This window comes from Macrosteles quadrilineatus, unplaced genomic scaffold (assembly GCF_028750875.1).
Source record: "Macrosteles quadrilineatus isolate MER2022 unplaced genomic scaffold, UCM_ALF_1.0 Scaffold_1__1_contigs__length_201487025, whole genome shotgun sequence".
Taxonomy (NCBI): Eukaryota; Metazoa; Arthropoda; class Insecta; order Hemiptera; family Cicadellidae; genus Macrosteles; species Macrosteles quadrilineatus.
In genome coordinates, this window is record NW_026542594.1 from 53,116,464 (window position 1) to 53,138,584 (window position 22,121).

Genomic DNA, 22,121 nt, shown 5'->3' on the forward strand with positions numbered 1-22,121 from the left:
TAATATTTTGTGGTCGTTAATGAAGGAATTTCCTCTATCTGTATCATTTCTCAACTGTTTATGAAACAAACACTATGATATTATTTCAGACTTAAAAACATATTTATTTCACTAAAAAAATACTAAAACATTATCAAATGACAGTTTTTGGTGTGACTTAAGGTAATCTGTGAACAAATCATCAGCGGAGGTCGCAGTTCCCTGGTGAATGCGTCGGCGTGTGAGGACACACTCGGACCTGCTCCCCCCACCACTCAGCCTTGCCCAGAGGGAGCTCCTTGCCCCATGTGGCATATTGGCCCTTGGAAACCTGTAAGTACTCCCTGTAAGTACCCTTGTATTTTATTACTAAATCAACTAGATCCAAGTTCAGTGATGTTATGGTTCCATCAGGTTGTTTTGAGAAAACGGAATAAAAACCGTTTTGCATATCATTTGTTCAGGAACGCTAACAATATCATATCAAACTAACAGTGGCGGACTTACTAGACAGATGTCCAGAGTCTGTGATTTGGAAACTTTAAAAATTATTTATTATTCATTAGTTCAATCCCACATTTCATACGGAATCACAGTCTATGGCGGAACAACAAAATCAAATCTTGATAAAGTACTTAAACAGCAAAAAAGAGCAATTCCCACTATTATGAAATTACGAAAAACCATCTCAGTGAAGAATCTTTTTCATAAATTGGACATTTTAACTGTGTATAATTTATATATTCTTGAAACCATAATCTTTTTGAAACAAAGGGAACTAACAACACCCTCCAATTCCGGGCATAACTATAATACTAGGTTAAAAATTAGATTGCCTCAGCATAAATTAGAATATTATACAAAGAAAACCACTTATGCAGGATTGAAATTGTTACAATATTTACCAATAAGCATCAGGCAGGAGACAAATTTCAAAAAATTCAAAAACTTTTAAAAGATTTCTTAGTAAAAAATCTGTTTTATTCATTACAAGAATTTGTAGATAAAAAAAATATTTCATTGGAATTTCCATTTATTTTTCATAATGGACATTTGGGTTATGTTTTAATGTGTATGATTTGTATATAGATTCTGACTCTATTCAGATACATGTATGTTTTATATATGTTATATATTGAATAAAGACTATTTTAATCTTGAATCTTGAATCTACTATAAGGCACACTAGGCACGTTCCTAGGAGCGCCCGCAGCATTTGGAGAGCGGCGCGTCGGGCGGCGTGGCAGCGGGCGCGTGGTGATTTGCGGTGAGCTACTACTCCACTACTCGTACAGTTTAAATTAATTCTTAAGCTACGCGCGCAATAGGGCGACATGGCACGTAAGGGGCAGCCAGCATGGCAATTTTTAAATGTAAATAACATTGAATGTAATATGGGTGCGCCCACTACGGTGGGACGTCCGGCAGCTTCCGCCATTTGTTAAAAAGTCTGAGAGACAGAACTCTAGGACATTTCCGAGCTGCCGTACGGACCGGGTTGGCGACGACACGAGACTCCCCCCATTCAAATTGTTTATTCAGCCATTAAACATTATAGTGATAGGCTATGTCTAATATACATAATTCAATTAAATAAAAATACAATCATCAGAGATTGGTTAGCAATATAATTATACCATGCTTGGATTAAAGTAAAAAAAAAATCAAAACCATGCACATTTGGTGAAAGAAATCAAAATGCAGTTTAAAAAAACACACACCATGCATTACCTAATTACAGGTGGATTTCTGTCTTAAAGAACTCACTAGAGTGATAGAAAGGTGTTTCTAAGAGCCTATTACTTAGAAAAGCTTTGAATTTTGGTAAAGGCATTTGCCTCACTTCAAGAGGCAAATGATTTAAATACTTGCAACCTGTAACAGGAAAACAATTAATACTCAGTGCCTTACAGTAAAAATATGAAACCTATTTCTAGTGTTATGGCTATGTACATGCTGATTCCTTGGTAGGTTTATTTCATTAGACTTAATTTCTAGGAGGCATTGAAAGATATATACATTTATGCAGTCATGACTTTGTTTTGAAGAAACAGTGGTTTGGAGTGCACAAGATGCTAGGCTCCACTAAGTACTCTCATCTTTTGCAGAACCAGAATTTTCTCGACTTTAGGCGAGTGACCCCAGACTCTTTCCGTAGACAATAATAGAGTGGAAAAAAGCAAAGTATGCAAATTGAATGAAATCTTTTGGCAGATAAAAACTCAGTCTTCTCAATAACAATATAACCCTGTTAAGCATACAGCACAGCGACTCAATATGATCTCCCCAGTCAAGATGAGGGTCCAGAGTAAAGCCCAACAACTTTACATATGGTCAGTGCACTCGGCAGACTTTCCCAAACTAAAAGTGATTGCCCGAGTCTTAGATTCATTGAGGATCAATTTGTCAACTTGAACCAGGCAGTAGCAGTAGAGAGAAAACTCATCTCATCTGTGGTTTTTGAGAGCTTCAAGTCAGGATCTTTGGCAAACAAGGTAGTGTCATCCGCATAAATGATAACATTACCTGACATGACACTTCATTGTAGAGATCATTAATGGCTACCAAAAACAATAAAGGGCCCAATATGGAGCCTTGAGGGACACCATGATTAACTGCCAAAGGGGTGGAATTTCTACCATTCCAACATACTATTTGCTGTCTGTTTCTAAGGTAAGATCTGAGTACCTCGAGTGCACCACCCTGCAGGCCATATCTTTCAAATTTTTAAGGAGAATTTGGTGAGAGACACAGTCAAAAGCTCGTGAAAGATCACAGAGCAAAACAATCAAGCACTACCTGGAGAAGGGAATACTGCCGAAATAGTGGATCTGCCCTTGCTAAAGCCGTACTGTGCAGGCACAAGCAGGCGATGGACTTCAAAGTACTCATACAGTTGTTCCAGCATAACAGCCTCAAATACCTTTGCCAGAATGGGAATTATTGCTATAGTTCTATAACTAGTCTTTCGCCTGCCTCACGGCCTATAGGCTCTTCATATTCATTCTTGCCTTAACCACAAAATAATGTACTCATATTGTACTATATGTCTTTCTTGGAAAATGCATTATTTATAAGCGTGCCAAAGAAAGGAAATTTAATATCACTTTTACGTTGAAACCTTTCCTTTTTCGCAAAACACAAAGGGGCCGAAAGGGCCTAGGTGCGGCGCCATGGGTAAGTCCGCCACTGCAAACTAAGATATCATTATATAGCAACACTAAGGTAACAGCAGGAAAGAATGTAATAGAATAACTGCAGGGGTGCAGAATCCCTTTTCCAGAATAGTTTTGGATTATAATTCTAATAAATACGTGATTTAATGTATACCTACTTAAAATATAGACAAAAGTTTGTAATTTTAAAAATAAGTACCCCTTCAGTACTTAGATTCTTAAAGTCGGGACCACATAGGTTTGCAGTTGAGGGAGGAGCCTATTTACCACATGGTTTTGAATGGACCAATGAGAACGGTGCGGTGTTGCCAAATCTAATAATACCAGCTGATTTGAAAATATTGCTTTGTATATTTTAATTAGTGTTGTCATTGGCGATGTGGCAACGTCGCACTAGTCTTGTACTGTAATTGGCTGCCACCAACTGGAAACTTATGTGGTCCCGACTGAAGATATTGTGATCTTAATACCAAAACAATCTAGTCTAAATAAAATTATATTTATTATACTTGGTATTTCCATTATATGGAAAATAATCCAAATGAATAAAAAAAATAATAAATGAATAGATTGGTAATCTTATTTTGCCAATAAACAGAAAAAAGTCCAAAAGTTGTTGTTTGCAAAATGCAACTATTGTTCCCGTTATGATTTTTGAATTAATAATTTGTTAACATAAAACATTTGTTAAGTTAAATTGTAACAAAAACCAATACCAATGTCGTGTTCCAACATTGCTCTTACATTTTTTTTAAATACTACTGTATTGACATTATTATTTTATTTTTTACTTACTGGTCTTGATGTTGGCTGTCTTCAGTGTGACAAGCTATGTGGTGATGGACTGCAGAGGAGAGACGTCATCTGTTTTCACAAGGTGGACGGACGGATAGAGAAGTTGACAGATGAGCAATGCCCAGGACCTAAGCCTGACACTGAGATGCCCTGCAAGCTACGACCCTGTGAGGGGGTGGACTGGGTCACTACCGACTGGTCAGGGGTGAGGTCTCATACACTATGCTGACATGTTCAAATAAACATTATATTTTAGCTCATTTATTTTACTTTACACTTCTCCAAGTCTAATTTATAGATTTTTTTACATATTTGACAAAGTAGTGCAGTAGAGTCTCGTTTATTCAATCATTGGTTATTCGACCCTATGGACGATGGAATGCCAAAAAATCGAGTGCTAATTTCAAGTGGTGTGAGTTGGCATGAGTTTGAAGTGGTAAAGTGATAACACATCACTTTACTCAATATAATTTTAAATAGTAGAGGTGTGCAGGTATCCAAAAATTCGGGTCGGATTCTGAACCGAGCCCAAATTTGATATCCAAAACTATCTGTTATATATCCGACTTTTCGGATAAACTATGTATTTTGACATTTTAAACTTATATCACGATTATAAGGCTGAGACCGAGACATTACCTTGCCGGATCCAGATATCGGACTACCGGATCCATAGGATCTGAGCTAGATTCAACGCCCGATCGTATCCACAAAAAATCGGATTTAGTTTTGATGGATCCGATTTGGTTTCAACAAAGATTCTGGTACAAACAAAAGAGTCTATATCCAAATACGTTACTATCTATTCTATTTAACATACTATCAGTGTCCATATAAAGTATATACGTGACTCTCCGTATCCATATAAGCGACTAATAGTAATACGTTGACGTCCACCAAATGTTCGGAAAGATTCGAATCCAAATTTGTGATGATTTCAATAACGATTCCCAACTCGTCTACGAAGATCGTACAATCGGGAAATTACCGCTATTCTGTTACTGATTGCCGACTCTTCTACGAAAATCATGCGATCGGAAATAAACTGCTATTCCGATACCGATTGCATACTTATTTACGAAAATCGAACAATTGGATTGATTCATCTGCAAAGATCACACAATCCTAAATAAACTGCTATTCTGATACAGATTTGTGATTCATCTGCGAAGTTCACCAGGGGTGGCTCCAGGGATAATTCTTTGGGTAGGCCTGACAAGGATCAAGAAGGAGTTTGTTCGGGGGACGAGAGGTTTGTGGGGCTTCCCCGCAAAAGGGGATAATTATAAATTTTATTTGCAAAATAATGAGTTTGAATGCTTTCCATTTATTTACATTTAATTACATTTCTTTATAATTTTGAAATATCTACTAAAATTTTGGGTAGGCCCGGGCCTACGTGGCCTGCCCTCTGGAGCCGCCTCTGAAGTTCACGCGATCCCAAATAAACTGCTATTTCGATACAGATTCGTGATTCATCTGCGAAGATCGCTCGTTCTGTACTTACCGCATTTGCGCAACATGACAATAATGTCTAAACAGTATGATTTAAATTGGATTTCTGTAAATATCTATTAGGTTTTTTTTATTCTGTTCTTATAACAGTACATATAAGGTTTACACTGAGACATTGCCTTGCCATATAAATTGTTTGTGTCAACATACAAGGTATACACTGTGACATTGCCTTGCCATATAAATTGTTTGTGTCAACATACAAGGTATACACTGTGACATTGCCTTGCCATATAAATTGTTTGCATCAAGATATAAGGTATCCTTTTTACTTTCTCCCCCTATACCATAGTATATGGAGAAAGTATTGTTTTCGTCAAAATTTTTTAGTTTGAGTTTTGAGTGGATATATTCGTTTTGGGTCCCCCTGGACCCAAAAAAGTGGTTTTCGAAGTGATGTCTGTGTGTGTGTGTGTGTGTGTGTGTGTGTGTGTCTGTGTGTCTGGATGTGTACAGAGCTAGGGACTACACCTGTGGTCCGATTTCGATGAAATTTGGTATGTAGGTTCTAATCCATGGTATCTCCAGGCATTTTTTTAATTTTTTTGAAATTTTTATTTTTAATGGGGATTTTTCCCATAAAAACCCATAAAAAACCGGAAAAATCAAATTTTCTCAAAAATGGCCCGGACGATTTTGATAAAAATTATAGTCTGTTGTAGCCCTTTAAATTCTGAACAAAATGGTACAAATTCCATTTCTCTAAAAATTACGGTTCAAAAGTTATGGTAAATTATGTTATTTTCCCATAAAAACCCCGTAAAATAACGAAAAATAGGATTTTAGAAAAAAATCCGGTTTTAATTTAACATAGTATGTTATGGTCCTTAAAGTTTTGATATTTTTTTCATAAAAAAAAATTAATTTTGTATGGGAATTTTCCCATAAAACCCCATAAAATAACAGAAAAATAGGATTTTCCCAAAAACGGCCCGAACGATTTTGATAAAAATTTGGTATGTTATAGTCCTTTATATTCTAAACAAAATGGTACAAATCCCATTTCTGTAAAAATTATGGTTCAAAATGTATTGTAAATTATGTTATTTTCCCATTTAAAAAACCCATAAAATAACGGAAAAATCGGATTTTCACAAAACTGGCCCAAACGATTTTGATAAAAATTTTGTATGTAGTCCTTTAAATTCTGAACAAGATTATACTAATCCCAATTCCGTATATTTACTCTCACCGCTTACACAATATGATAAAGTTTGTTGACAAACTTATGGGAGAAAATATGTGTCAGAATGCTGATACCGTTTATTTTTCTTAAGTTTGACTAAAGGTCCAATTCTTATCCTGCGACTGTTACGACTCTAGTCGCGCGGCTGAAATAAATGACTGCTTTAATGCAAATCAAATGTACCCGATTCATATCGAGCGTCTACAGCCACGCGTACTGGAGCGACTGGAGCCGCGCGGCTGTAACGAATTTTATAGTTTAAACATACGGAGTTTGAGGTATGTACCTTCATAGATCATGGAACTGGTTCGTCACCACCCATACGTTTTCAATACCAAGAACCCCCAATACTTTAAGAAGATGTCTCTGAATGAGAATACTCTTAAATTCCTTTTTTCGCCGTACCAGGAACAATGGATTAGGTTGTTCATTGTTTTTTACCATGCACATTAATATTTCCTTTTCCTCCTCTTCTCAAAGTAATATATTCGCTGCCAACTGTACTTATTCCATGACGGTCAAGAGTGCAATTGCACAAGTCACTAGTCTTGGGAGTCGCGTGAGTCGCGGCATAGGAATTGAGACAAGCGACTAGAGTCGTAACAGTCGCAGGATAGGAATTGGACCTTATGCTCTGAATTTAAACTTCAGTTTTTATAACTGAGCCAAGATTAATGACCCACAATATCACAATTGTGCAGAACTCATATTGTAGTTTGTGTATATAAAAATGCAAATTCAAAGTCAAAGTCAAAGTCAAAATAAACTTTATTCGTATGAATACATAGCAGCATCAGAATAGAGTCACATATAACTAAAAATCACACAATTTCATGCTATATAGCTAAAATACAATATATTTAAAACTATATATGAAACCCAGGCAACCAGTAGTGGAGCCCTCACTTAAGGAAACTCTGAAAAAGAATAGAGAGCTTTATTAACAAACTTATTACAAACTTTATTAATTATAACTTCTCAACCTTAATATTTATTTATTAGGTACCTATTTGAATGTTAAACTATCCGAATCCGATCCTCTAATTATCCGATCTGAAATTTCACTATCTGCACACCTCTAGTAAATAGGTAATGGATTGATTAATAAACAAGTTTAATTTTTTTTATTATTATTTTCCTTATTACCTGACCATTTTGGTTACCCTACCGTGGCTTGGTTTTAGGTCCAATGATCGAGACTCTGTATGAAATACTGTATGGTGACCTACTACAGATTGATATAAGTATCATATAATTGAGTATACACTAAAAATATGTGTATTTATTATTTCATAAAACAATAAACAATATAATAAAGTTCATAAATATAAATCATCTTGACTTCATCAGCTTGGCCCCAAACTTTTAAAAAGCTTTTCTAATTGCATTTTACAACAAAATATTTGTTTATGAGAATATAGAATAAACATGCTCTTTATTTATAACTTTTTTTTAAATAAACAAGAAAAAGAACAGCTATGTATTTTTCTATTAGCTCCACAGACCCATGGGTTACCCACCCTGAAAACTTTTTTTACCAAATTTAGATGTTTTTGGTTTTAAAAACCCCTAAAGAACATAAACCGTTGTTGTCATTAGTCATTGGTGTGTATTTCAAAAAATGTATTTTTATTTTTACAATTTTGTAAAAAAGAGATGTAACCTGTAGGTTACGTTCAAATAGTACAAACATATGTCATTGACAAAACAGGTAAAGGCTCTTAATATCATTATAATTAGACAAAATACTCACCAAAGTATCAAAAAACAAAAATTAAATATAAATAATCAGTAAAATGTTGTTACACACCTGTCAAAAGGCAGCAGCAGTTACAAAAAGTCATAACTAAATTTTGCAGAATCAAAACAGAATTCTAGGGCAAGCTTCAATGTCCCAAAGCATACAAAATTAAGAAAAAGAGACTTTAGGTTACAATGGAATTCAAATCAATGTTGTAAACAAGCCAAGTAACTCAGAGAAATAAAAAGTATACTAGGACAAGCTATAGTCTTTCTAGAGTCATGTATTTTTCATAAATACAATATAACAGAAATGCATACTTTTAGATATTACCTAGTATTTGGAAACATAGAAAGATCACACAAGTCACGGTCCACCATCTTTGCTAAGTTGTAAAAACTAGAAACAAGAGAAACAGACTGCTAAGTTATATTTCTGGCCTTGTAAATCCTGTGACAAGTGTTATGACTATCCAATATGGATGCATTGTGTAGATAAATAAAATAAAAAAGTAACCACAGTGTTACACTGGGTCCGAGGAGGTACAGTAATTGTTTAATTTACTAACAGTGTGAAGACAAGTGTGGGTTGTCGTATGAGACAAGACAAGCCTTCTGTGCCACCGAGAAAGGAGAGATATACCATGACAACTTCTGTCACAAGAGTCAAGTCCCAGAACTGAAGAGAGAGTGTATCGGAGTAGGAGCTTGCAAACATCAGTGGTTTGCTTCTCAGTGGAGTGAGGTTAGTATAACATGTCGATGTATTTAGGAGTGTCTCAGTAGTGCACAGTAATAAGTTATTAAATGTTTCTAGTTTTTTCCAAATATATTCTTTACCTATTACTCTAAACAACACTTCAAGCCCCTTATATTGTGATAAATCTTTTTGGTACACGGTTAACAATAATGCTTTTTTACTTTCCTTACTTACTTAATCCTTAACAATACCGAACCTTTTCTGTGTGACATGTGTGAAGGAGGGATTGTCAAAAAAGGTAGGAGTTATTGTGCTCCTGGTAGGGTGTAGTTCTGGCTCCCGTTAGGATTAATTTCAATTTTCTGCAGTGCTCGGCTCAATGTGGATCAGGAATTCAGACACGGAAAGTGTTTTGTGGTACATTCACTGACGAAGGGGTGGAGAAGGCAGAGGAAGACAAGTGTGACACGGTTCTTAAGTATGAGGACACCAAAAACTGTACAGGGGAAGAGGAGTGCAAAGGCAACTGGTTTGCTGGGCCTTGGAGTGCTGTGAGTATTTCAAATATTTCACTATTATCAAGTGATTTGATTTGACTGTTGATAGATCCCTTAAAAAATCTAGCGTATCTTTAATTTATTCGTTTAAAATTAGTATATTAAAAAATTACCGATATGTATAACTATCTTAAAAGACTTTTTAGTTGAGTAAAATATTTGCATTTGAACTCAATTTTTCTACTTGATATAGTTTAAAAAATGGTGTACACACAAATTTCAAACATATATGTGTAGTAAAACATGCAAATCTTAAGCTTTTGACAATGTGGCTAACACATTAGTACTTCTTGACCTGAAAATTGCAACTAAAAAGTAAAGTATTCGTATTTAAAAAACCCAATTTCTTTACTCCATAAAGTTTGCAAAACAGTGTACAGACCGGTACACCGGTGTGTGTGTGTTCTTTTCCGGGTTCGTTTGGCTTTTCTACCCAACCGATTTTCATGATTGAGGTCACAAATTGAAGGTATGCACGCACGATTTGCCACCAAGCATCGCCATATACTTATCTATAGTCTCACTCGGTTTATACGTAAACGAAATTTGCTCTCCATGTATTTCTTATGGGAGTTAAATTTGGTTTCTCTTTGCCGAGTTCGTTTAGCTCTTCTACCTGACCGATCTTCATGATTGAGGTCTCAAATTGAAGGTATGCACACACAGATTTGCCATCAAGCATCGGCATATATTTATCTATAATTCCACTCGGCTTATACGTAAACTAAATTTCCTCCACATGTATTTCTTATGGGAGTTAAATTTGGTTTTTCTTTACCGAGTTTGTTTGACTCTTCTACCGGACCGATTTTCATGATTGAGGTGTCAAATTGAAGGTATGCACACGCAGATTTGCCATCAAGCATCGGCATATATTTATCTATAATCCCACTCGGTTTATACGCAAACGAAATTTTCTCCACATGTATTTCTTATGGGAGTTATATTTGGTTTTTCTTTACCGAGTTTGTTTGACTCTTCTACCGGACCGATTTTCATGATTGAGGTCTCAAATTGAAAGTATGCAAGCACAGATTTGCCATCAAGCATCGGCATATATTTATCTACAATAATTTTCAAATTCTTACTTCAATTTAAGATGTATTTCACCAGTTATAATTATATAATCCTATATATTTTGTTCTAAGAACCTTCAGTGAAATACCGGCTTTCATTTAAGCTACAGTATTCGTTATTTAAATTGGACAAGTTTCAAAGCAAACGCAAGGTGATCAACCAACATACAAATTATTTTTCATAAGGTTTTTCTATGTTTAAAAATCAATAGCTCCAGTATTTGTATGTTATTTTTTATATGTTTTAGACTCAAAATAATCAGTAAATTATGGGCTTTAATTTGAGCTATCGTTTGAATCAGTTAAGCTCAAGATACTGTATTACTAAATCAAAAATCATAAATTTGATTATTTCTCGGATATTATATTATATTTAAGGCTGCGGAGCAGCATGGGTCCTCTAGTATATATGTGAAAAAACATGAAAAACTTAGCTTTTGACAATGTGGCTTTCATATACTTCTTGAACTAAAAAATTTAACTAGAATTTACAAGTACATAGTACCGTGTTACAGATAATTGTTGCAACCAGATCTGTGCATAAGCCATTATAACGCATGTCTGCTTTATTAAATATTGTGTGAACAATTTTGAGAATCAGAGTACGAATTAAGCAACAGATAATCAATCATCTCTCTTCATTTGTAGGCTTAAGACGCCAGTGTGGTTACATTCTTGGTCTTCTTTATCACTATGAGGATGCCACATACTTGCTTGGGAAAAACCTCTTATATTGTATTGACACGGCCCTCACCCAAAGACCAATAATTAAGAATACAAAATCAATTAATTACTTGAACGAGTAAATAATGGGAGGGTTTTGTTCATTTATACTGATAACATTGCATTTTACCAGGTTTAATAGCTAAACATGTTTTAGTGTTCAAAACCATGTGGTGGGGGACAAAGGACCCGGAAAGTCCTTTGCATGCTGAACAATGTCACAGTTCCAGCCACACAATGCGACGTCAACCTATTACTGTTCGCTAGTGAAGACTGTAACAACATACCATGTGGTACAGGTAATGTCTACAATGAAACAATTATATTTTACAAATAATGTTAGGCCTAAATTATAACCAGATCATTGTGGAATGACAAATGACAAATGACAAATGACAATTCTTTATTGCACATAACATCTGTTAGAGTTATTACAAATGTAATACACAGACAGGTACATTGTCAAGGTTTCTAATAAATAAGTAAATCTAAATAGGTATATAAAAAACCTAGGATTTAGCCAGTAAGTTACCCCTACAAAGCTACAGCATGGTGGAACTGTTTATGTTAGGAGAGGTTGATGAGAGATTGGGTGTCTGTTACCAGGAGTCGTTGAAAAATTCCTCAAGAGTGTAATATGCTTTTTCTACTAAAACTGTTTTGATTTTGCCTGTAAATTTTGCTAAGTTTAATTGCTTTAAGGAGTTTGGAATTTTATTGTAAATTTTTAACCCCATATAGAGAGGACTTGTTTCATATTTTTTTAAATTATGAGTGGGGTATTGAAAAATGTCTTGTCTTCGGGTATTATATGAGTGATTACTAAGATAATTTTGAAACATACCAGGATTTCCATGAACCATTTTTAAAATTTCAAAAACGTATATTGAAGTTAGAGTTAAAATTTTAAAATTTCGAAACAATTGTCTACATGATGTTTTTTTGGGGCAATTTGCAAGAGTTCTGATTATTGACTTTTGTTTTTTAAAAACTTTGTGGACATCTGTGGCTGTCCCCCATAATGTAATACCATAGCTTAAAATAGAGTACACATAAGCATAATAAACATTTTTACATACTTCCAAGGAGGTAACCTGAATTAAAACACTTAAAGCATATCTTGTTGGACTAAGTTTTTTGTTTAGAAAATTAATATGTTCTGTCCATTGAAGTTTACTATCCAAATATATCCCTAAAAACTTTACTACATTTGTGGGCGAGGCAGTAGTTTCTGTTCCAGTGGTTGAATTTCTCAATTTGAAAATTAAAACACTAGTTTTATCTTCATTCAAAAGTAAGCCATTTTTTAAAAACCAATTTGCTATTTCTCTAATTGTTTCTTTGACATCATCATGTAAAATTTTAACAGTACTTCGTCTGATGAGAGCTGTTGTATCATCTGCATAAAGGGTAAAGTTACAGATTTGACTTGAAAAATGAAAAGGTAAATCATTAATATATGTGAGGAATAAGAGAGGACCTAGGATTGAACCTTGCGGAACTCCATAGTTATTATTTGCCCAAGAAGAGTATTTGTTCCCAGAGGCGGTTCTAATTACTGTTCTTTGTTTTCTATCGCTTAAGTAAGACTTCAAAAGTTCAACTATTTGTCCATGAAAACCAATTGCTGTAAGTTTTTTGATAAGAATTTTATGATTAACACAATCAAAAGCCTTGGATAAGTCGCAGAACACACCAGCTGTGCACTGCGACTCATCCAAGGCCTTCAAAGCGCAATTTACAAAGTTATTTAAAGCTGATTGGGTATTTAGATTTTTACGGAAACCAAATTGTTCCTTGCAAAACTTGTAGTTATTTTCCAAAAAGCTAGATAATCTAGTGTGAAGAATTTTTTCATAAACCTTTGAAACATTACTTAATAAAGAGATCGGTCTGTAGTTCTGTACTTCATTTAAACAACCTTTTTTGTGAATGGGTACTATTTCTGAGAGTTTTAGTAGTTGGGGAAAAACACCTTCTGCAAAAGATTGATTAATTAGTGTAGCCAAGATGTTTGATATTTCATTTGCTGACCATTTCAATAATTTAATGGGTATACCGTCCCAGCCACAGGCATTACTGTTCTTTAAACTTAGAATAGTTTTTTTTACTTCAATTTCATTTGTTTGACGAAGATTACCTAATTTTGTCACCTGAACTGTAGGATTGTTAGCATACAGATTGATATTAGCACTGTGTGGCATGTTTGGCAGCTTAAGTATATTGACAATGTTGGAGTACTGATAATTAAACAGTTCCGCCACGACTACAGCATCATCAATAATTTCATTGTTGACCTTAAGTTTAATGTGAGGCTTAACAATTTCACTTTTAACACCTACACCTAATTCTTCCTTTACAACATTCCACATGGCTTTGGACTTATTTTTTGCTTGCATTATATACCTATCATTTGCAGATTTCTTAGCTTTTTTAACAATCTTTTGAAATATCTTTTTGTAATTTTTTACATAGCTTAGAAAATTAGGATCATTACTAAATTTTGCTTCATAATGTAATTTTCTTTTGTTTATTGATGACACTGTTATCCCTAAAGTAACCCACGTTTTTGATTTACTTTTATTTTTTGCTTTAAAAGGTTTAACTGGAAAGATTTCATCCATACTTAATTTAATCTTAGCCAAAAAATTTTTGTAATTGTTATCCACTGAACCATCTAAAGATAAAGACATCAAATTACATCTCAAGCTATTAATAAATGGGGCGATGGATCCTTCAGGAAAACGTCTTCGATAGGATTCTACAGAGTAAAGTAAGAAGTAAGAGTAGTGGAAAGTAAGACTAAGTCAGAAAACTGGTTATTGTTATGAATTCTCAGTGGCGCACTGTCATAGTTGGGGACCTGGGGCGGCTTAGATGAGGGGGCTTTATTACATTAAGACATGTACTTAAAATAATAAATACCATAGTACCCTGTTTAAGTAATTTTATGTATAAATTTTTTTTTAACGGGGTACCGTATTATATTTATTAAAAAAAAGTAACCCTAAACAGTGAACAGAACTAAAAAGAAATATATACATATATATATGTTTTAATGTATTTTGTATCACTGATTAAATGAGCTTGTATGTTAATGTAGGCTACTTAAACTATTTTGAATGTAGGATAATCAATTATTTTTTATTTGAGAAAAAATGGATGATGCTAAATTAAATTTTCTTTTAAGCTTTTAACTTTTTACGTTGGAGATTCGTAATGAGTACGAGTACTCCAAGAAGTAACACAAATCAGGTTTTTTATTGCCACTTTTTTAAATATTTTTAATATTTAAGATATAATACCTCTGTATAAATATTATTATATCATCTTTATATTATTATATTATTTATATGTATTATCTTTATATTATACATTATATTTCGTACTATAATTGGGCCAAACGACTTCTGCGATTGCGGCAAAAATTAACGATATTGTCCTCGGTAACGACAGAATCGTGAGTGTCTTCCGTGTTTGCGGGGTCTTAATCTTCATCTCCCGCTGTCACGTGGGTTGTAGTCGAGATCGCAGAGGAATCGTAAAAATTTCCTATTTACACGGAATTGATATATTCTACTTGCCTAAATCGTTAACATCTCCCGCAATCGCGGGGACATCATTATTGTCCCCCAAGATCGTGGCAAAATCATGAACATGGAACTGAATAGAAAATTAACGAAATCAGAATCAGCCTTGGTCACGAGAAATTCGTAGTTGAGTTCCCTGCAGTCGTCGTGAAGGTAAAATCGTGGGCATCTTCTGCAATCTTAAAGGAATTGTGAACTTATTCTAGATCCACGGTGAAAGAACGAGGACATTACCGTCTATTACGATTGTATCGAAATCCTGATCAACTTCCACATTTACGAGGACATCATTTTGGTCTCCGAATATCGCGGCAAAATCATGAATGTCTCTGTGGTCTCGGAGCAATCATTAACATCTTTCGCAGCTGCGAGAACTGATTATCGTCACCTGCGATCGCTGGGAGTCGTGATTTTCTATTGTGCAATCTTTGCAGACACTTCCGGCAGTCGTGAGAATATAAGTTTGGTTTGGAAAGTTGTAATTCTAACAGATTATTATATTCTAACAGCAACATTTATTTTCCAAAGGAAAAACATTTTTTGAGGCCCAAGTGAGGCCCCTTTCTAGGCCGAGGCCCTCGGCAATCGCCAAGTACGCCGTTAGGGAAATATGGCCCTGAACTGGGGCCTATTTTGGTGTGGGGCCTCGGGCGGACCCCCCCCTAACTGTGAATAATAATTTAATCCTTCAGTGAAAGTTTTAGTAAAGGTTTCTTGAATGTAGTCATATTCTTCAAAAACATCACTTGGCTTTTATATAAACGCATAGATTAAATGTCCTAGATGTACAAGTTTTATTCAGTCTTAGAGGGGTTTCCTGCGATTATCTCAAAGTTAAGTCCATGTTTCCTACTAAAAATGGTAGCACTTCGGCTAACATCCTCGTTCATCGTTTGTAGGAATCTTCATCTTATAGGTGTTCTTCATTATATAGGCTAACAATAATAAGTTCTTAAAAAACATCATCTCTATTTCTTCTAATATACATGGTGGCGTTCTATGACTTCTTTCCATAGTTTGCAAATGGGTTCTTTCAAGGATTGCTAAAAAAATATAGTACTGTGTCAATTCAGTTTTCTTATTTGATAAAATATATCAAATTGTCAAGGCTTTCTCACATTTTTCCATTGTAATATGTACCCAAACCCAAATTCAATTAATTTAATTTCAAACAAATCAATAAAATTTAATGTTTACAGCACGTTTTTCCTAGAATTGCAACTTAAATACAGGGTGTCCAAACAAAACTGAACAACTTTGTTGCACTGTAAATATTTTATTTGAATAATAGGCTTATCCCTCAAACTGGCAATGGGCGAACTATGCAGTGGCAAGGCATTTTTGGCGATTTTGTAGTCATATTTTCAAAAATTCATATAAACTAAACCAACAGAACATTGAACCCTATACTTGAAATTGTTTGTAATGAAATGAAGAATTTGAAAATGGCAACAGAGTAAATATTTATAAAGTAGGCAGATAAAATTAAAAGAATAGTTTTTAGTTTTCAACCATTTATTTGGAGTTTACCAAAACCTTGCAAAACGCGACTATTATAGTCGCTGTCACTATAGAATCCACCTACTGCGACTATTATAGTCACGCTGCCAGTTGGAGGGTTATACCAATTTTAATAAATGTAAAGTAACACATATATTCCTTCACACACAAGTCTTTCTAAAAAATGTTACATGATGGCTTCCATTGTTGGCAAAGAGACAGTCAATACGGTTATCTAACTCTGACCACACTCCATGTCAAATTTTATCATTGATGTTGCTGAAGGCTGCATGTATCCTCAATCTCAATTCCTGAACATTGGAGACTTTCAACTTTTAATCTTGGTCTTCGACAAAACCCCAGACCAATGTTTTTGTTGCAATGTACCATTCAACACACTGAGCTTTCTCTTGCACGTTCATGGCATCTGCTTTACTGTGAGTGACAACAATTAATGAGCTGATTTTTCATGTTGAAAAAACTTTATGAGTTCCTCTATCATATAGTAATTTCAAAAATTATCTGTGGACGCCTAAATAGATTGTAATAGGCTCCAAAGTTATTCAGGTTTTTTTTTACACCCTGTATTAACAGCAATTAAATTATCCAACTGATCATAATGTAAACAAATATGTTCTTCATAAGGGTAACATGGAAACTTTAAAAGCAACTGGGGCAGAGCCCAAGGGACTTTAAACCAAATTTAAGATCAGTTTGCAAATCTACACGCCATGCTCTTTCCAATGTGACGCGAATGGTCAAAATCGGATAAGAAATGGTGGAGAAGTTCAACCGACAAATTTTGTGTTGGCGTATTAATTATATAGTTGATGTTTTTAAGTACAAAATTAGTTTTTACCTCTTCACAATTAAATTGGTAATTTTTTAATTGCCAATCTTGTCTTAACACTCTGAGAAAGGTCAATGTGGGAAACATTAACAGATACAATTACTTTGTTTGATGGACATAGAAAACAAACCCAATAGGCCTATTTTGTGTTTGTAGAAAACTACAATGTTTGCTATCTTCTGCGAGTGATGAAGAAGTAAGGGTATTCCTTACTTTGTGTTGTCCGGCAATAGAATCATTAAAGTAAACAATTAATACCTACCTACTGTTATTTTTCAGTTAGTTTTTTGTAGAAATTTGTAACTATGAGAGCAGTCTGTTGCAGATCAGATAATCACTGTAACACCTGAGCACAAGGTGGACTATGATGACTATGAGGATTACGATGAAGATTGTGAAGAGTATGAAGATGAGTTTATTACACCTGAGGTGAGTAGACCTTCTTTAGATTTAATATTCAAACAGACTTCCATTTTTACAAGTCTATTTAAGAACTTCTCTATGTTAAGTTTTGTGTGTGTCTAGGATTCCCAGTTTACGCAGAATCTTCATTTTTTTAATTGCCAATCTTGTCTAAAACCCTGAGAAAGGTCAATGTGGGAAACATTAACAGATACAATTACTTTGATTGATGGATTTAGAACATTTTGTCATAGGACATCAATGAAATTCTTTTATTTGTTACGTAGCCTTAATTTGATTTGTACTAACAATAGACCAACAGCTAGCCTGGATAATGTTATTGTTAATTTCTCAACAGATATGTATCAGGTAGACTTAATTCATGGATGCCTTGCTGTTCATAGTGTTTTGCTATTTACATTTTTCCATGGCATAGATAAACGAATATCTAATAGTTCTATCAAACAATGTGTTAGAAGGCAAAATGAAGAGGCTATAATATGTTTTATGGAGAGCTTAAAGTCTGAAAAATGGAACATCTTCGCTAATTATCATTGTGGTAATATTAATGAGGCAGCACTTTTTGATGAGTTTCTCAGGAAATATGTCCATTTATGGCACTCTAGCTCCCCCTTAATTAGTATTAAAAATAATAAATCTAAATCTATAAAAAGTAAACTAAATTGGTACAACAATAAATTGAAAAAAACCCAGAGAAAAAATGATGGCAGCCTTCTCAATTTATAAACAATTATTAAAGAATAACTGTTGATGAAAACACTCAAAATGTTTATAAGATCTACCTGAAATGTAAGAAGGAGTACAATTCTGAGCTTAAATTATCAAAAAAAAGCGTTTGAAAAACATATTGAACTCGCTTCTAATAGATGTAAAGCTGCATGGGATGTTATCAATCATGAAAAATCACCAATGTGCACCAAGTCTGTGGACTTAGATGCTGAAAAATTAAATGATTATTTTGTTTATTCAGTTAGGGAGCTGGAAAACAGCATTGATGTTGTTAACAAGATCGCGCCACTCATCCTACACTCATCTCCATTCATACTTGGCTTAAAATACCTACTTTGTATGGTCGCCATTTCATAGAACAGTATTAACAGTATTAACAATAAATGTCCATCGGATTTATTAGGTAGCCCTCATGACATTTTGACTTTAAATTGGATGGAAGTTGATTTTTATTGGCTGTCAAATTATGTTCTAAAACGGACTATACATTTATTAAGTGAACCACTGACTTTTTGTGTAAACAAATCCTTAAAGATTGGCAGTGTTCCTGAGTTTCTAAAAATTTCAAAGGTGATACCAGTGTTCAAGAAAGGTAATAAACTCTTGCCTCAAAACTATAGACCAATATCTATTAACCCAATCTTCTAAAAAATCATTGAATCGATGGTTTATGAACAATTAAATGGGCACTTTGTAAGCAATAATATATTGACAGATTCGCAATTTGGATTCTGGGAAGGAAAGTCAACCGCTTCTGCAGTTCTAAAAGTCATTAATAAAACAATAAATGCTTTTGAGGACAAAGAAACTGTTTCTCTCACATTGTTTGACCTCACAAAAGCTTTTGATTGTGTTCCTCATAACATTTTGCTTAGTAAATTCAAATTGTATGGCATTGAGGATGCACAGTTAGGTTTCGTTCATTCGTACTTAAGTAATAGAAAGCAGTATGTTTCAGTTGGTGGGATGCAATCTGGCTTAAGAGTGGTGGTCCCTGGTGTTCCACAGGGCTCGGTCCTTGGACCGTTTCTATTTCTAATATGTATTAATGATTTGCCTCGAAATGTTGGGATTGACTGTAATATATACAGACTATACTAACTTAATTGCCTCCCATAATACTCTAAATACAATGACCAATGAAACCATAAACCTAGCTTCTGTTTGGTTTTCAGCGAATAAGCTTAAATGTAATCAGGATAAAACACAAAATATTTTAATTGGCCTCTTCAATGAAATTGAAAAACACTCAGTCAAATTGCTGGGTTTTTGTTTGGATTCTAAATTAAAATGGAAAGAACAAATAGAAATCATCTGTAAAAGAAAAATTCCCGTGTCAATTGCCTAATCTGGAAACTCAAAGATTTTGTTAGCCTACTTTTGATTATTTAAGAACGGCATACTTTGCTTTTTTTCAGTCACATATCCTATGGACTAATGCTGTGGGGGCATTCGTCTTATTCAGATGAAATTCTTATTTTACAGAAAAAAGTTATTCAGACCATTTGTGGAGCGGGTCCTGTGGAGCGGGTCCTGTGGAGCACTGCAGACCTCTTTTCATCAGGCTTAGAATTATGACAGTAATTAATTTATACATTTATCAAATTATGCAGTATACAAAAATTAACCTACATGAATTTAATATAAGAAAAGATTTTCATTCTCATAATACAGTACAAGGAATAAACTACAGTTAGACATAACGGCTCATAGACCTAAAAAGATTAGCAATAGTCATAGACTAAACTGCATTATTTTTTTTAATAAATTGCCTGATTCAGCCAGAACTAGAACCAGAACAGTTACATTACTATCTTCCACTCAAAAGCCTCCAATAACAAATTTCTAAAATTTTCTAGGGAGTTGAAGTATTTTCAACAGATTTAGAGGAAGGTTCTGGCTCCTCGCCTGGCCTTGGAGATGCAACTCTATTTACTGCAGAAAGTGATTTATCAAGCCTGAGCTCGGAAGCCATGCTCAGTGACAGTCCATCGACCTTAGGAATCAGTGATACTTCTCTTCTAGTTTCTTTTGGATCATCTGAATATACTGAAGAAAGTGGTTCAGCATCTCCGACATTTGAGGGTAGTGGGGACTCTTTGCAAACAACTTTGCCATCTTCTGAAACTTCTGATATCACTTCAGAGTCAAGTTCAATTGGCTCTTCTTCTGGTTCTACAGAATCGTCTAATACCGAGATGTCATCAAGTGATATTTCTTCCACTGAATCTTCTGATGCATCAAGTGCATCCTCTATTGGGCTTTCAACTGATGTCTCTGCAGATTCTTCAACTGAATCATCAACAGATTCATCATTGATCTCAGAAAATGTTACTACTCCATCAGCAGAAGGTACATCTTTGGTCTCAGAAACAAGTAGTTTATCAGATTTAACAACACCTTCAACTGAAGACACAGAATCATCCACGGAAGAATCTACTCCTACAACTGAACAGTCTTCAACTGAAAGTACAGAGACATCTAATGACCAAACAACAATAAGTTTAAGTAGTTCTGACAGTGTGACAGAAATTGAAACAACAACTGAATTTATATCATCATCAGGTAGTTCATTAGGAGTATCAGACGGTAGTTCCACAATGTCAAGTGAAGAATCAACAACAGCTGATTTCTCCACTGTAATGTCCACATTAAGTTCAGACGTTTCATCATCAGAAGTTTCAACTGATATGTCAAGTGCATTAGAAGAATCCAGTAGCATGTCAAGCGAATCATTGTCAAGTGAATCTGTCAGTGAAGAGTCTAGTATTTCACCAGAGTCATCCTCTGTTGGTTCTTCAGAATCATCCTTTTCTGTGCCATCGGAATCATCTACTATTGTAACATCGGAGTCCTCATTAGATAGTTCTCCATCAAGTCCAGTTTTGACAGATGATTATTCATCTACATCGCCAAGTTATGGGGCCAGCACTTCTGAGCTAATCAGCATATTTTCTCAAGGTAAGAAATGTAGTTTTTAGTATTTAAATTCTAGAGTTTCACCGTCGAGACTCAGTCAAAACCAAACGAAGTATAAACTCACTACCAGTTAGCAACAACTATGAAATTGCTGAATGATAAGATCTAATAGTCTGGAAAACGTTTAGAGCACATAAAAATGAGTGATAGCATTGCTATCACCAACCTCTTTAAAAATATTTACTGGATTGAGCCAAAATTAATTTTTTAAACAGGTTTATGTTTGTAAAACATGCATTTTCTTTCAAAAAACAAGAAATCCCTTTTTTTACTGATCCTAAAAAGCTGTCCAATGGTAAATACATATCATTTTAACTGTGTGACCTTGCCATGGTTTGAAGACTTCATTGCCAAGTCTACGTAGACATTAAGCTTCATTAATCCTCTTCAACCTGGATGGTATTAAGATTCAGGTAGACCACGTAGATTTGACAATGAAGATTTATAAAGTCTTCAAAACCATGGTAGTGCAATCACAAGAACAAGATCACTTGGCGATACAACAATTAAGTAGCATAACCTACTATTGTAATAATCATATGGCTATGCCACAATTGACTTTATAAATCTTAGGGGAGCTCTATACACATTTGAGTTATATCC

The 22,121-nt window shown here is 34.5% G+C and overlaps 1 protein-coding gene across 3 annotated transcripts in view; it reads left to right on the plus strand.

The window, feature by feature from the left end:
* Window positions 1-22,121, plus strand: part of LOC128983073 (papilin) — a 274,271-nt gene that overhangs the window by 153,789 nt on the left and 98,361 nt on the right. For all 3 annotated transcript variants that reach the window (XM_054402221.1, XM_054402223.1, XM_054402222.1), the window contains exons 12-18: window positions 163-312; window positions 3,976-4,155; window positions 8,963-9,136; window positions 9,460-9,642; window positions 11,605-11,746; window positions 17,713-17,816; window positions 20,399-21,500. In XM_054402221.1, coding sequence (XP_054258196.1) covers window positions 163-312; window positions 3,976-4,155; window positions 8,963-9,136; window positions 9,460-9,642; window positions 11,605-11,746; window positions 17,713-17,816; window positions 20,399-21,500 — 2,035 coding nt within the window. The remainder of the gene's footprint in view (window positions 1-162; window positions 313-3,975; window positions 4,156-8,962; window positions 9,137-9,459; window positions 9,643-11,604; window positions 11,747-17,712; window positions 17,817-20,398; window positions 21,501-22,121) is intronic.